General features: G+C 41.7%; 1 protein-coding gene, 1 long non-coding RNA gene and 1 other non-coding gene across 5 annotated transcripts in view; 2 read left to right on the top strand and 1 right to left on the bottom strand.

Annotated features, from left to right (window-relative positions):
* Positions 1-12,522: 12,522 nt before the first annotated feature.
* LOC130597153 (uncharacterized) overlaps positions 12,523-16,539 on the top strand; it is a 4,326-nt gene continuing 309 nt past the window's right edge. The window contains exons 1-2 of one of the 2 annotated variants that reach the window (XR_008971685.1): positions 12,523-12,654; positions 15,614-15,747. This is a non-coding gene — a long non-coding RNA (uncharacterized LOC130597153). Of the gene's footprint in view, positions 12,655-13,343; positions 13,373-15,613; positions 15,748-16,539 lie in introns of those variants that run through there. The other variant, XR_008971686.1, reaches the window with a different exon arrangement.
* Positions 13,358-13,487, top strand: LOC130597202 (small nucleolar RNA SNORA47). The gene has a single exon (XR_008971695.1). It is a non-coding gene; the product is annotated as a small nucleolar RNA SNORA47 (small nucleolar RNA).
* The window catches only part of AGGF1 (angiogenic factor with G-patch and FHA domains 1), a 25,257-nt gene continuing 24,090 nt past the window's right edge, over positions 15,373-16,539 (bottom strand). For both annotated transcript variants that reach the window (XM_057405426.1, XM_057405425.1), the window contains exon 14: positions 15,373-15,711. In XM_057405426.1, the coding sequence (XP_057261409.1) occupies positions 15,511-15,711 (201 nt within the window). In that variant the 3' untranslated portion in view covers positions 15,373-15,510. The remainder of the gene's footprint in view (positions 15,712-16,539) is intronic.

Raw genomic sequence — 16,539 nt, 5'->3', positions numbered from 1 at the left:
CTGTTTTCATGCCTGTGGCACAATAATTCATGTTTGGCCGTGATGTGAGGAGTGACGCAGTGAGATTATCTGTGCTGTGCTGACGAATGCTATTAAAATAGCATCAAGATGATGAACTACAAACTCATTCAAGGGTCTCTCAGCTTGCAGAAGCTCTAAATAGAGACAGAGGGGAAAAAAACAAGCAAACAAACAAACCAGCCAGATCCAATAAGTAGATGAGAATTAAAGCCACACCTAGCTTCACATAAGCAAAAAATTCCAGAAATAATGATTTATAAATTCCCAGAAATACTGCTATCTGAGCACCCTCTAGTGGTACACGGTTAAGAATAATAAATCCAGAAATGAAAATGTGATCCCACAGGTTAAAAATAAGCAGAAGATTTAGTATTTCATTGACTTTGTTCAGGCAATTAATCACTCTATGTGTGTGCCCATTTCGAAGACAGGGAAGTAACTCAACATTCAAAACCAGTTTTGATATTTATCTCTTGGCATTTTGTTCCCAGCATTTCCTTAATTTTCACATCATCTAACTCGTTAAAGGCTTCTGTTCATTTAGAAGTGTTCTATTGATTTGTTTTAAACTCATTTTCTTTGGAATGTGAGATTAGAATAAAATGAAAAATAATAAGCCAGTATAGCAATACAGAGGGAAGGTGGGAGATCTAAATTCTGGAATATTTCAGACAGTTCGTGAAGCCTTGCGACCTGGCTGAGAGTACTGAATATAACCATGATCCACTAAAAATGTGTGTTCCATCTTAACCAGTCATCTATTGAAGGAAAAAAATCAAAGTGAGGACCCCAGCAAATATGTCTAGTTTCCAATTATCTCTTTTTCACCTTCTCCTTACATACCTGAGAGAAATAATTTCTACATTGATTACAAGATATGTAGCCAGAGGGGTCATTTAAAATCTTTGATGGAGCATGTATTTGAGAAATACAAGCAGAAAAAAAAAAACAAACCCCCACAACTTCATTACAGTTAATTACAGTTAAATGGATTTGGAAGAGAAACTACTCATATTTTAAAGGCAGCCATGAAAAAAAAAAATTGTAATGAGTCAGACCCTGATCTGCACTTACCCCAGCTTGCATTGGTGTAACCCTGCTGCCTTTGGAAGAGTTTTACTCCCTCTATACTCTCCAAGTGAGATGGGAATCAGGCCTGCAACCTACCTGCCCACCCTTGCCATGGTAATGATGATAACGATAATGAAAAAAATTAATGGACCTGGAGTCAGTATTAAAAATTGCTTGTACGTAATACTAATTTTCCTCATGGCTGTGAAGCCCTCTTTCTGAGGAGAAGGAAAACAGAATAGTTACCAGCTGTTCACATAATGACGAACACTAATAAGGGGAGACATGCATGCTAATGAGCTGGGGGAGGGGAACCAGAGGGGCACTCATCAGTGTGCAGCTGAAAGCGCAAATCCTCCCATCGAGTATTCTGGAAATCTGATGGCATGTCATGCTGGCAGATAGGCTACAAACTGAGATCAGTCCCAGATGAGTAAAACAGCATCTCCAGAATCTGCTTCCAGCTCTGGCCAGGTGAAGATCAGCCTGTCTTTCACCATGCTGTTAACAGTGTTCAGACAGGAATTTTCACCACATGTGACATCTTCTAAAAAATTATTATTGCAGTCACAAATGAATAGTCAAACTGAGATGACCTCATGGGTCCAGCAGAAAATAACAGTGAAGAAAGAAAGAGACGTGTGGATCAGAGCTGGGAGGAGAACAAAGATGCCCTTTGTACTCTCTGATCTGTATATCACACAAACAAATTGAAGCTTAAAGGCTTGCCTGCATGCAGAGTTGTAGGGTCTTCTTTCAAAGTGTGTTTTAAAACCTAATGTAGCTGATTTAGTGCAAAAGCCAGAAAAATCAGTCATCCCTTAGTTTAAACTCAACTTATTTTAATTCAGTTTAGGTCAGACAAGCATGGACTTATGCTGAAATATGCTATTCACCCCAAAGTAAGGTCTGTATATAGGCTAACAGTACTCTAACTAACCCACTCAATTATGTGCAGACAGGACCTGCTCCCACGTCTTGCAGAGGCAATGGACTTCAGGCTACCATAGGTGCAAAACCTCTGCTTGCAATTCACTTCCTCCCAAATTTCTGTGAAGATTCTGAAGAGATGTTAGGTTCTGGGAGGACCTCAGCAACATGAGTCCTGGCAGCTTTATTAGAAGATAAATTTGTTCAATTTGGTCATCCTGAGCAATCTTAGGAAGCTCATCATCAAAACTGAGCAATGTTAAAGGATACGTCTTCAGAAAGAGGCCTCCTTAGAAAGAAAATCCTGGTCCACAGCTTTTAACGTGCTGAGGATTGCTTGGCTACATCCACAGGTGCCAATCTAAGGATCTACAGATTATAGTTCTACATAGCCAGAGGCAAGATTGCCAATATGGAGAGTGGTGTAAAACAGAATAGGTGGGTAAAACTGCATAGCTGGGCCTATGCTGATGTACATCAGCTAAAAATGCCTTTGGGCCTTTTTGACGTGTAAATAGGTCTTTACAAAAGGTTAACATTTCATGGAGGAATACTCACCTACTGGGTTTTTATTTTTCAGTAACAGATGTGACACTTAAATCATTACTGAAAGTTGTTACATCAACTTCCACATGAGGTTCAGACTGAAGAGAGGCTGCTGAGGACACTTTCTCTCCTGATTAATATGAAGATGATAGAATTTGTTCTTAGTTGCTTTTTTTTTCTAAATGCTAAGAGGAGACTGAAGAGAAACATTTGCCGTTTAGTTCTGTTTCTACTGATTAGGGAAAATCTCCAGGAACTCGCCAATAAAGTTGACAAGCAGGTATTCTTTATTGCGGTGCCAAGAGACGCGGGGGATAGCTCCTCCTAGCGTGTTTCCCGAATTGCTAAACAAGCCATCCTTATATAGTCACTAAACATACATATTCATTACGTACATATATGCATATTAATGAGGCTACTTCTGTATCACATCATTCTTCCAGAAAGTTTCCCCACAGGTGGTGTTCCTGCTCCGGCAGGGGGATTGGACTAGATGATCTTTTGAGGTCCCTTCCGATCTCTAGCATACTGTGATACTGTGATACTGTGATGTGTACAAAAATGTGGTGGTGGTGGTCTTTGAGGGTCATTTACTTCTTCCAAACAATCTTCATCACTTCCGGCAGTCTTTGATGCACGTGCAGTAGATAATGCTTACACCAGCTTAACTGGCTCGGTAAGACTGCAGACATAATCATCCTGTCCTACTTATCAGTTAGCTTAGCTGCAGCCCATCCTGAACATCTGCTAGTTTCAGATACTCTATCTGTATGTCCTGTTTTTCTATCCTGTTTTTTCTTACACTAATTTTTGCACTAAGGTCATAAGGACCTAAAAGTATGCCAACTACAATGGTTTATCTTATACAAGGATTCTCATTATGTTTTCTAGCTGCACTCCACCATTTTTTTTCTGTGAAACATGTACCTCAGTCATTTTCCATTGCTACTGTTACAAAGCCATCAAACTTGCTTAGAACTGATTCTACTTATTTGTAAAGGTTTGTATTCCATTTTGTGCCTCCTTGTCTCAAATCCCCCCCCCTTTTTTTTTGTCCCTTTGCAAATTCTTGTGAAAGAAATAGAAAACATGATCAAGAAAGATAAATTAGAAAAATAATTTAGAAAAACTCAATTTCCTAGTAAATTCTAGTTAGTCTCACAGAATGCACTGAAATGAAACGCAAAACGGGAAGTCTGAATTCATCAAGATGCAATGGTTGCACAGTATGGAAGCCAGTGAAATTATATGAATCCCTTTAACTTTGGAAAAAGTCTTTAGAAAAGTAAAAGCAGCTTTGCTTTAGCAAATGGTTGTAGTGGCTGAGCTCGAGAGATGTACCAACAACAGGATAAAGTGCAGAGTTAAAAAAAACCCCGAACACAAGTGCTCTAAAATTTACAGTCGAGGGCAGAGAGCACTTCAAAAGGTGAACTAGTCTGATGCCTACCTGACACACAAACTGATCCCTACCTGAGTGGTCCAACAACATTGTTAGATTGCTCCTCTATGCATTCCCTGCAGCTCACAAGAGCAGGGATAATAGGGCTGGAAGCAGCTTCAGGAGATCTACCCTGGCTGCTTTCGTGGAGGCCAGACCTTATATGAGATTAGGATCTACTGGGGACAGCTGTCCAACTCACTGTTACAAATGTGCACTCTGTCTGGAGATGACACTGGCCCATGGAAGGGTGAAAGTTTTCCAAACCCAGTCATATTTTGCTGCGTATTAGACTCATTTATACCTGTTCTTTCCCTAAGGACAAACAAACCAAGCTCTTCTAGTCCTCTAGTCGTTCTTGCGATGGTCCTCCAGACTACTTCCAACTTCTGGCACAGTGCAAGGTGCACTGAAAAAAGAGGTTTCGGAAGGCCAAATGAATGCTCAGGCTGTGTAGATGAAGCTGTAAATAACTGGGAAAACCACTGCCATTCACTTGGTGAAATCAGCCTTTGCAGAACTTCTAGCACTGCTCCTACATGCACACCAAGGACTTTAGTTAAGCGTAAACATGAAAGCTGAGATGTCTAAGTCACTTTTCCAATCTGAGGAACCCCTAATCATCAGCCACACAGGCAGCTGCATTTTCCACTGTGACTGCAATTATAAAGGGTGTGGAATCCACCAGATTAGTGAGAAGAGACTCTCTGCACCCCTTCAGCCTGTCTCTGCCTCAGCTCCCCATAATGGCCCATGTCAGGCCAGTGCAGAAATCTCTCCTCTGTCCCACTGCTCTTATTGTAATCCCCACTGATGTGGCCATGTTGCAGATAAAGTGGTCTCTGCCTTTTGCACTCCTGGTAATAGTGCTGCTGCCCAACAGGAACGAGGCAATGGTATGCCAGTTCATAGCTACTGCACGACCACTTCTGACAAGAGGCAGCAATGGAAAGCGTAAAGAAAATTTAGTGCAGGGAAAAATTACCTGTATGCATTTGTGATTCTCAAGGTTGGAATTTGGTCAAAATACTTCCATGTGTGCTGAAAACGTTTTGAAAACTTTAACAGCCTAAAGAAGTTAAGATGTTGGGTTTTCACCTTTTCTGAGAACAGTCAAGTCACTGGCCATGTACTGATCAGAACCTCCAAAGATTGGCTTTGGACATGAAAGCACCAAAGCATATTGATTGACTTTAAATACATGAATAATCAACAGCCAGAATGGCTTCACTAAGGACAAATCATACCTGACAGATTTGGCGTCCTCCTACAACAGGGTTACAGCATTTGTGGATAAGGGAATGTCATCTTCCTGCACACTTGCAAAGCATTTTATGCTGTTTTGCACAACATCTTTGTTTCTAAAATGAAGAGACATGGATTTGACAGGTGGACCACTCAGTGAATAAGGAATTGGCCAGATGGTTGTACTCAAAGAGTTGAGGTCAACAGCTAAATGTCTGTGCTGAGACGAGTGATGAATGGCATTCTCCAGGGGTCCATATTTGGAACCCTGTATTATTTAACATCTTTGTCAGAACATGGACAGCAGAACTGAGTGCACCCTCAGCAACTTTGCTGGCAACACCAAGACGTGTGGTGTAGTTGACACTCAAGAGGGACCCTGACAAGTTTGAGAGGTGGACCATGTGAACCTCACGAAGTTCAACAGAGCCAAGTGCGAGGTCCTGAACCTGGATTTCAGGACTGCCCCTATATTGAGGCAATCCCAAACATGGAAACTATAACAGTAATGGGGGGATTGTGAGCAGCCCAAAGGTGAAGGACTTCAGGAACTGGTGGCTGAAAAACTGAGTATGAGCAAGTCAGTAATGTGTGCTCACAGCCCAATTGTATCCTGGGCTGCACCAAAAGAAGTGTGGCCAGCAGGTCGAGGGAGGCAATTCTGTCCCTCTACTCTGTTCTGGTGAGACCCCATATGGAGTACTGCATCCAGCTCTGGGATCACCAGAGTAAGAAAAACATGGACCTCCTTGAATAGGTCTAGAGGAGGGCCATAAAGAAGATCATGGGACTGGAACACTTCCCTGTGAAGGAAAACGCACAGAGTTGGACTTACTCAGCCTGAAGAAGCCTCTGGGGAGACCTTAGGCCTTCCAGTACTTAAAGGGGCCTACAAGAAAGCTGGAGATGGACCTTTTACAAGAGCATGTAGGGCGACAAAGGGGAATAGCTTTAAATTGGAAAAGCGTAGATTTAGATTAGCTATTAGGAAGAAATTCTTGAGCATGAGGGTGATGAGACCCTGGAACAGATTGCCTAGAGAAGTTGTGGCTGACCTATTCCTCTAAGTGGTCAAGGTCAGGTTGAATGGAGCTTTGATCAACCTGGTGTAGTGGAAGGTGTCCCTGCTGACAGCAGCGGGGATGGAATGAGATGATCTTTACGGCTCTTCCTAACCCAATATGTTCTATGATTCTATGACTTGAAAAGTAGGTGACTGATGTGCTTATATTTGAAATAATAAAAAAGTCATTTATTCAACTGATGGCACCTCGGGCTGCAGCTTCTTCAGCCTCATGTTCATGCACTAGTTGTAACTGAGCTGCTATAGCACAGATGGTGCAGTGCAGGCAGCATGTGAATCTCAATGATAAGAAGAAAGGATGGGCCAAGGAAGAGCATGAGATTTTTGGTGCAGGCCAGGAGACAGGAAGAGGAGTCGTGAATAAGGAAGGGGAAGTAAAGAGAAAATATCTGACACAGTTCCTAAGCACATTCCCTGCTGTGCAATAAAAGCTGTAGAGGGACTTTGGAAGTAAAGAGGACATGATAATGTAACTACACATTAAATTGTGAAGCAAGAAAACTACATTGAAACAACACCATTAGCATCATGCAGTTAAGCATTCAACGGCTGGAAATTCTGATGAATGTTCAAGCAACTGTGATTTTTGCATTTCTGCAACACTTGAGAGCCTGACTACAATGTTAACAGCATACTCTTCATGTTGACTTTGTGCGTGATACATCAGTGTTCTCAGCCATGTTTTGGTTATTACTTCCCATTCTGAGGATCCAGGACCTGGGACCTGTTTCTTTTCATATTAATACTCATGTAAATTCCAAGTAAACTGCACTGCACAAAGAGACACTGTCATTAAAAAAAAACAACAAACAGATGCAAGCAGGAATGAAATGATATCCTAATCTTACATAATCAACAGAAACTTAAAGTGGCAAGTAGCTGGCAAAAAAATACCACTGTAAAATCCTAAAGTGAAGAGTGCAATCTTTATTTTGCAGAAAATGGAATTTTACTTTAAATGAGCCTTGTAGATTTCAAAATATGCTTTGTAAAAACATTGCTAATTGTCAGATGATTGAGTCACTCTAACTGAAGCCAGTAAAAAAATCATGCCACTGCAGCTGTCAAGATTTTAAGGCTCTAGACTATTTTTAACAGCATGCAAAAGAATATAAAACATGTAATTATTCAAATGAGAAATGCACGATCTGAAATGTGCAGTGTTTTGAAAATAAGCAAGCATCCTGACACCTGTAACATTGCTGCAATTTGGCTGGCACTGTGATTATGCCAACTATTAGTGCCCTTGTCACCCAAAATGCTGAATAGTAGCAGAGGCTAAATGCTTCATTTAGGTGAGCAAACATACCAGGGCTTCTAAATGAATTACAATAGAAAGATCTTCCTTGGCTAATTGCTGTGGTGCCACAGGCACAATTTGGCAGAAGGATGGTGCTGTCAAAGAGGAACACACTTCTCAGTTTGGGGTTATGTTATTCCTTCAATGGCTGACATAAATGCTTTAATTTCTCCTCCACCTTGCAGAGTTAGGGTATGTGTATATGTGTGTAGACTGCTGTACCAACACCCACACTATTATCTATTTACTAACACTGGCCCATAAGCATTTGGGTCCAGATTATTCACTGCTGGAGGTTAGCACACACCCACTGAAATCATGGTGACATCCCAGTTGAGACTCCTGCTCTTATATTCCAGAATTTGTAGGCTGCTCTTTCAAGCTTTCAAACCCAGGCACACTGTCTGTATTCATGTCTGCTTAACAAAAACTTCTTCCTTTTAAAGCAAAACAAGATAAAACTAAGGTGAACAAAGTGACATGTCTCATTAGGTAAAATCCTCCAAGAAAACACATTCTTTACCTAAATCAGTTGTGGCAGCTATTAATATTGCTGCCAGCTGGTACAGGAGGCCTCTTCACGTGTACTGAGGTCTCAACTTAAAGGTCTCCTGACAGTGCATCCACTGTGGCATTTTAAAAATAAGCCTTACTCAGCTAAGCCTGCTTAATCTTTATTTGTAATGACTTAAGTGATTATTCAGGCCTCAGCAGTTCATTAGTTTTAATGGTGAATATTGGTAACTGGAGTATCACCACAGCCAGGTGTCAGTAGTGTCTAGGGGAAAGGAAACACTTTCCTGAATGCAGGTCTCAGGACAGTAAGGAAACAGGTGAGGCTCACATCACATTTTGGAGATAGTCGTTTCAACATTTTTGCTATATTCCACAATACCTTGGATAACTCCAAAGATACAGCCTTGGAAGAACCAGCTAACCTCATTTATTTCCAGAAGGTCTGAGGAAGAACAAGCAGTGGCTACCCAAAGTGCGAATGGTTACAAGCGTAAATCCACATTAAATTTTCACTCAACTCTGCCTCTGGTAAAATTCAACTTAAACCAGCATTTGAACAAGCAAGGTGCAGACTTCAAGTGTCAGTCCAGGGGCAGGGTATCTTGAGGGTGCAACACTTACAGACGTGGGAAAACAAATAAAGCTGAAACTTGCAGTCATCTTTCACAAATATCTCCCCATCAAGTTAAAACATGCAAAAAATACCTCAATGCACAATAAATCCCAAATACTGCAAATTAACCAGACGAGCTATCCTTCTTTGAATACCTGCAACATTTGACACTGAAGATACGCAGTGGATAAAGAACTTTCAATTTTCCTCCTGGTGTGTACTATGTTCGATTTCCAACTTGAGTCTGCTGTCTAAAGACATGTCTAGAATGAAGCATTTATATGGTAAAATGAAAAATGGAACTACAGTCTCACACAAATCACACATGTCAAGAACTTCTCAACTACATTCCCAATCCTGTAAATTCTTAAAACAAGCTAAAAACAGCTGGATGGTGGCTTGTCCACTGAACCAGAAAAAACACAAAAGCCCATCTCCGGTGCTTCCTGGTTATCATTTCTGGATCACACTGACCTCCTTGGTAAAAATTTTTATGACTGCTCATGGTCAAATAACCCCCCCAGCCAGAAGCTCTGCTCTCCCCACATGAATCACAACCAAAAAACCTACCCCAAATTCTAGATCAACATGGATCAGAAAATCTCTCCCAAAAAAATCTCCAAACAGAAAACACACCTCAGAAACAACTCAGCAGTGTTTGTTTTCCCTGCCACTGTACTTGTGGAGGACCAGCGTACCTACATCACACTGAGCAATCGTCTATGAACAGTCAGACCTGCCTCTGAGCAAAGGTTTGTAAGACCAGGACTTTGCACAATGTCATGCAATGAAGAACTGCTCTTTATAAAGCATATGACATTTTAAAAGGCTGAAAAGGTCCAGCACTGTGCCACTTATTTGTGCACTGTATCACTTTGTTTTTTAACCTATTGTTTCTTTGTTATACTGCTTAGAGCAACGCTAGGCCTGCCAAGCTGGAGGACGGTGCTGGCCTACAGTGCCTGCCACCAGGGCAGCACCAACTGCTTTGGGCAGGTTTGTTGGGAGTTTTGTTCTAGCCTTTCCACTCCATAGGCTGACATTCACACTAAAGAACAGCCAGCTGTATACTTTCCAAAACTCCTGTTTAATATTTACCATTCAGTCATCGCATTTGCTTTTTCTTCTTGCAGCTTCACCTCTTTTGGGTCATGAATCCGGACCTCAAGGATGGCTGGGAAAGGAGAGGCTGAACAGCAAATTTTTCTTGCCAATTAGTCTCAAACTGCCCACTCTCCTTGGCCTTTTTGTTTGTTTACTTGCTATTGTCAGTTCAGGACTTCTTTCTGTCTTCCTAGAGGCATCTGTGGCCTCCATCCTGGTTGTATACAGCTGCAAGTCAGCTCTTCACCACATCTTCTGTAGTAATCACAGAATTGCAGAGAAGCTGAGGTTCAAAGGGACCTCTAGAGCTCATCCTGTCCAATCCTCTGATCAAACAGGGCAACCTAGAGCCAGCTGCCCAGGACTATGTCTAGACAGTTTTTGAGTATCCCTAAAGAGGGAGTGAAAACAAGTGCTATTATTCCTGTTGTGCAGATAAAGAATCAAGCAGAAATACTAGGGTTTTTCCAAGGAAGTTAAGGAACTACAACGTTAATTTTCATTCACACTAAGCCTTATTTAACATTGCTGGACACTTTAGAGACTATTCCTGCCTGTTTGTAGTACAGGCTGAATAAAGAAGATTAAAGGCTGGAAAAACAAATCTACTGAGTAGTGTGATGGTGGTAACTCAAGTAAGCATCACCTTTTTATTTTATTAACCAACACTTTGACATATTTTTTCCAATGGGTAGAAAAAAACCCTGGTGATCTAATAGAATGCCCCCCCCCCCCCCCCAATCTAATAGAAAAAAACAGGTCTAACAGAAAAAGATGGAGGAAACAGGAAGAAGAAAGTGAAGGACTTAAGGGGGAAAAGGTTAAAGATGATTAAAGATGAACAATATTAGTGCAAGATACAAGGTTCTACCAAGTCTAGCCTGACTACCTTTTGCAGACTTTTTAGTCTCACAAAGCCCAACAGCTGAGGTTTGGCCAAAGCATACTGTCTGCAGCAGCAATAAGGCTTTACCTAAGTAAGACTACTAAGACAAAGTCAGTCCACCATTGTTTGTGGTTAGAAAAGGGAGGGAGGGAAGACAGAGAGCACAGGGAGGCTGAGGAATGGGGTCTGCAAGGCATTTACAACCAAAGGTCAGGGAGCAGCTGATGAAGTTGGTTCTTTGTTGGATGAGGTGCTCTGCTGGCCCAAGAACTGGCTGAGGCTCCTGCTGTGCTGGCTCCTCCTGTCCTTTACTTCTCAGGATCACTCCTGAGACTCCACTCATTCACTCTTAGGATCAGTCCTGATCCTAAATATTAATATATATATTTATTTTTTAGAACTAGTATGTATGGACCTCATTTTCTGTCTGTTTGGTCTGTCGTCACGTTGTTCTGTTGTTAGAAAAAGAGTGAAATTTTACGTTAAAATGATTATATAGAGCAATAGAAATGACTATATTTGAAAAGTTTTCGAATCAACAGTAGATTTCTGTATATTAAAAGAATGTTGTAACTTTGCTGTGGTAGCCTCAGCAGTAGAAACTAACAAAATAACAAGAAAGGCACAGGTTGTCTGGCCTAAGACCTTGTAGTTTATAACAAGGAAGCTTTGTCTAACTGTGCGTCTTGGTAATACAGATGTTCATAATTTTTGTATTGCTTACAAGGAAGCTTTGTCTAGAAATAGAAACCATATATCTTGAGCAGCAGAAAATTTCATCTCTGCAATATCGGTAGCTTTGTGAAATCATTGCAACACAGAAGGACAAGCCAAGTGAGGAAGTGAGAATGCTGGCGTCCACATAATGGTTGGAGCCTGTCCGAAGAGCAGAAAGGTGAAAAGAATAATGGGAGGAAGACTCCTTACTTCATCGGGACGACCACCAGAGGGGGCTGCGCAAGCGCAGAAGAGACTGATCTCTCTGGACTAACGAAGTAATCGTTAATGCATATGTATTAGTCAATGCTGTAATCTGTGCTGTATATGTATTAGTTACGAAATTTTTAGTGTATAAATTGCGATCGCGATGTGACGGGGTCGAAGCCAGATTTGGGCGCGTGCCCCTGGTTTCCCAGCGCCGCAATAAAGAACCTCATATAACCATTCCGGTGGTTATGTGTCAGTTCTTAACGCTAACACTGTGATGGATTCCGTCCTCCTCCTTCTCCTCCGGGGCTGCAGGGTCCCACGTAAGAGGCCAGGCCGAGGGAGCAGCGCGGCAGTTCTCTGCCGGCGGGGCAGGACGAGAAGAGGAGCTGGGGGCAGCTGTAAACTGAAACGCGGGGCTCATACCGAGCTCCGCGGCGGCGCCGGCGTATATGGCCGGCCCTCCTGCCTCGGCCTCCCCCTCGCGGTGCCGGTGCCGCCGCCGCTGCGGCAGGGCGGGATAGGACGGATCGAGGAGAGGCGAGACAAGATGGCGGCGCTCCCGGAGGGGAAGTAAAGGCGGGCCGGGGCGGAGCGGGCCGGGCGGGTGTCACGGCCGCGCGGCTCTCCGGGCTCCCAGCCGGGTGCTGAGGCGGGCGGCCGGCTCGGGGAGTGGGGGAAGCGGCGGGAGGTGCTGCTGGGCCCGGGCCTTTGCCCGGCGTTTCCGGCAGAGCCGCGGGTGAGCGCTGGAAGAGTCGCGGCGGCCGGGAGGCCAGGCCGTAACCTCGTTTTTTGCCTTGTCTTAACCAAGGCGGCTGAGAAGCAGCAGGCGAGGCCGCGTGTGCCCTGTTTACTGTAGCACTGCAGTAACACCGAGACCATTCGGCACAAATGGACGAGAGCAGATGGTGCCCTGCTGCACTGCAGGGCTGCACCAAGTGCTGGCTGGGCCACGGAAACTGGTATGCAGGTATGTTCATCAACAGTGGCATTGTCACATTAAACTAAGATGCAGCTGAAACATGTAGAAGGCAGTAACTGGGTGACATAAAAATGCCACATTTAGTGGTCACAAAGATATGCAGCACTTGCATAAACTCCATATAGAACAAAGCCCGCTGGTAACTACAGTTCATCTGGATCATACCCAGATGCCATTTTTGACATCTCTTCTGGCTGTTTCGAGTTTGTTATGTACTGGCAGAAAGGTCCAGTCAGTACACTTCATACAGCCACTTGCAGCAGGAAAGGAAGTGTTCCTTCTAGAACAGAAACTCCGTCTGTTGTATGTTTTGTAAAAATATGTCATATATGTAACAATGGTTCAGAGCCACGAGGTATTTAGTCCTATGGTTTTCACACAGTGTTGAATGCGCTGTTTTTACTTGCCAGCTGGGTTAGTAAGCACTGAAGATACGAACGTACCTACTCTTTTTAGTTTAGTTTAAATCTCAGCAATGTCAGTGCTTTGCAACATTCACTATTGGGACTACAGAAAATAAATTGTGTAAACTGATGAATGTAATGTTATTTTTAACAGCTTTGAGATTATATGTATTCCCTAGCAGTATTTATATACACACAATCAATTACTAAGACAACTTTGGATGTATAGAAAGCAACTTTGTCTTAAGTGATCAAGTATCATAAATTGGAAAAGACAACAGGATGGCTGGAGGACTGAGAAGGTAAGACAGTTAAGACTTCATACTGTACTTTACTGGTTATAGCCTCCAACATTATAATAGTGCAATGGCAACTCATGTTCCCCTCCTGACATGAGGGAAGGCAGTACTGCATTTGCACATAAGGCTTGCACACCACTGGTGGCTTTTACCTAACTTACTTAAAACATTTTAAGAGGTCACTAAGGCAGGGGATGAAAAGCTCTATTTAACTCAAGTGAAGTCTTCCTACTCAATAAAGGTACACAGGTGCTAGATGAGAATTAGGCAGTATATTCAGTTGTTAACAATGCTGTGTGTATTAATTGCACCACTTTTTCCACTTTCCTAGGCAGCTGCAAGAGATAATTGGATATGTCACACCAATGGTAAACTGAGACTAAGGATCAACCCTTGAAGTGGCACTGTACTTGAAGTGGTACTGTGAGGAAGCCACAGTACTGAAAGCAATCAGTGCTTGACTGCACGAGACCATGCCTCTCACAGAAGGCAAATGATGTCTTATTTCAAAAGCTTTATGAAATGTAAACTCAGTTACATCCTGTTGAGTTTCTTCTTTGCAGGGCAACAATAAAAGAATGATGGACTTTCTTAGAACTGTTATTTGAATAACTGAGGGAAAGCTTAGGTTCCTACTAATGTATGTTCAGGATGTCTGTCCTGCTCTCCCTTGAAACCAAGATTTGTTCTCTGATCTACTCTGAAGACCACAGAGGTCAACTTAAAAAAAAGTGGTGGATGGGGTAAAAAACTTATTTTCAGCTAGAAATAAATGGATTACCTCTGAAAACATGAAGCTGTCAATTTAAAGGAATGCAACAGCAAAGTGAGCCAAAAATTCATACCAGTCACTAAAAAAATCCCAACTGTGTACAAAGGCAAGCAGTGAACTGATTTAAATTAAATTAAGTAATACTGCTGCAGGCATCCAGTGCTTGTAACTGTATCTTCAACAGTCTACTGCTAAAAGCATGCTTCAGGTTGTTAAACGTGTGCTTTAATGATTTAAATAACGTATCAAATATTTGGCTTTATACTGTATGTGTCTAAACATACATCAAGATAAATAGCAACTTGTCCTGGTTTTATTCAACAGTGCTTTACAGTTGCATGTATGTTCCAGTATGATGCTGAGACTACCAGATTTCCAGTGCTTGGACAAGTACCAGAACTTTAACTTGACTAAATTGGGATTAAGTTTTTCTCATTTTAAAAGAGCACTCCTAGCAAGAAGCACAGTGCTTAAATCAACAGTGATTTATTATGATTAGGAACATTCAATAAATACCAAGCTCTTAGTTTCAGTTTGGCAAACTTTCCCCATCAAAAATCTGTTGGTTGGTTTATTTTTCTGGCATAAACTCCATTGCCAGCAATGGATGTATCAGAACAAGAAGTTAATACACACACCCACAAAATATTGCTGTATTCTAAACATTCCTCCTGTTTTAAAGGCATGAGATTTACTAAACAAATCTCAAGGAAGTTCTTCATAGAAGAAAATTTGACTACAGTCTCTTGAAAAATATTTTCTTCACTAATGCTACCTGGTAGTTTGTTTCTGGAGTATTTATTTTTGAACAGTATGGATGAATTGTTTAAAAAACAAGTTTTTTTCCCCCTCTTTAGCTGAGACATGTAACTAGTACTAAAGTGTATGAATTTAAGAGTGGTGTATCTCTTTTGCTGAGGATTTCATGGCAATCGTGAATAAGCACAAAATAGAGGAAAGGAAAAGGGCTATAATTCTCTGTTAGTAGGGCCCTGGGGAATTATTTTTTTTGTTATTTCTTTTTAACCACAGTTCAAATGTTAAAGGTATATAGTATTTTAATTTAACAGATGTATTGACTTTCCATGAAGAAAGTGTTAACTGAGGAAATATCCTGCTCGTGATGATAATCACTTTCAAGTACTTCATTTGAATATGCCCCTAAATTCCATTCATTTTTTCTTAAAAATGTGTTTTTATAAAAGCATGAAAACAACAGAAAACCAATTAATAAGAGTTAGTCTTGTATATTTTTTTCCACAACTGTATTTTACATATTGCCAAACTTCTGCTTTAGCAAAAGAAACAAAGAATAAAAATAAATTCTCTCCCAGCTATTTACACACAGGAATTACCCTGCTGTGGGACTTCACTCTACAGTCCCTCTAACCCAAGGTATAATCTTAGGTGTATCTTTTTGTGATTTTGGTTCTTGGAAGTTTTCAGCAAACCTTTCTCTTGCTTTATCCCAGTTCTTTTTATTCTTGCTCTGGACGATCTGAACATCATCAGCTGAGGCTGGTCTACTGGTACCCAAACCTGCATGCATCTTACGTAACTGAAGGTGAATCTGTCAAATACATTAAATACGGTAACTGCAAGTTAGGTATTCTAAATACTTTTTAATCATGTTTTACAATACTAATTCCAACCCCCATCCCCAAGCGCTTTTCTTTAAGCCTCTAATAACGTAGAATCATAGAACAGTTTTGGTTGGAAGGGACTTTAAAGCTCATCTACTTGGAACCCCCTCCCACAGGCAGGGACACCTTCCACTAGACCAGGTTGCTCAAAGCTCCATCAGACCTGGCCTTGAACACTGCTGGCGATACAGCATCCACAACTTTTCTGGGCAACCTGTGCCAGTGCCTCACTGGCACACCCTCATAGTTAAGAATATACCTAGATCATATGCAGACATCTAAAGTACTATTAAAAAGATGTGTCAAATCATCAGTTCTGGAACTATGAGCTGGAGTGCTGAATGATGGAACCTGCCACTAACTGTGAAGTATTCCTCACTGAGTCAATAGTGTATAATCCCTGTGCTGGGTAGTCTGACAACAAAAGGTACAGCGTGGCTCTGAGCAGCCCTAGTGCCAAAAGACAGCACATCCCTGGTGAACAAAAATGGGGCTGCCGCAGAGGCCCAGAACTTGATGGCTGCAGTGACTTTAGCCAGTTGTTTCTTCCTCATGGTCCATTCACCTAGCTTGATTTTGTGCCACATCAGCCTCAGAGAAAGTGAAGAATTCCACCAAGTCCATCTTGCATTCTTATCACTTAAAATTATTTCAATCTTCCTCCAGACTTTATATTCAGTTATGAGATTTTTTAATTGCTAGAAGCTGCCTGTACTCCCCTGTTCCCTACCAAACACTGGTATTACTGGCATTTT

The sequence above is a fragment of the Pezoporus wallicus genome, unplaced genomic scaffold, assembly GCF_028554395.1.
Source record: "Pezoporus wallicus isolate ANWC-B61680 ecotype Strahan unplaced genomic scaffold, APGP_CSIRO_Pwel_v1 scaffold_2696, whole genome shotgun sequence".
In the NCBI taxonomy this organism is placed as follows: Eukaryota; Metazoa; Chordata; class Aves; order Psittaciformes; family Psittacidae; genus Pezoporus; species Pezoporus wallicus.
This window is presented reverse-complemented; position numbering and strand designations above follow the sequence as displayed.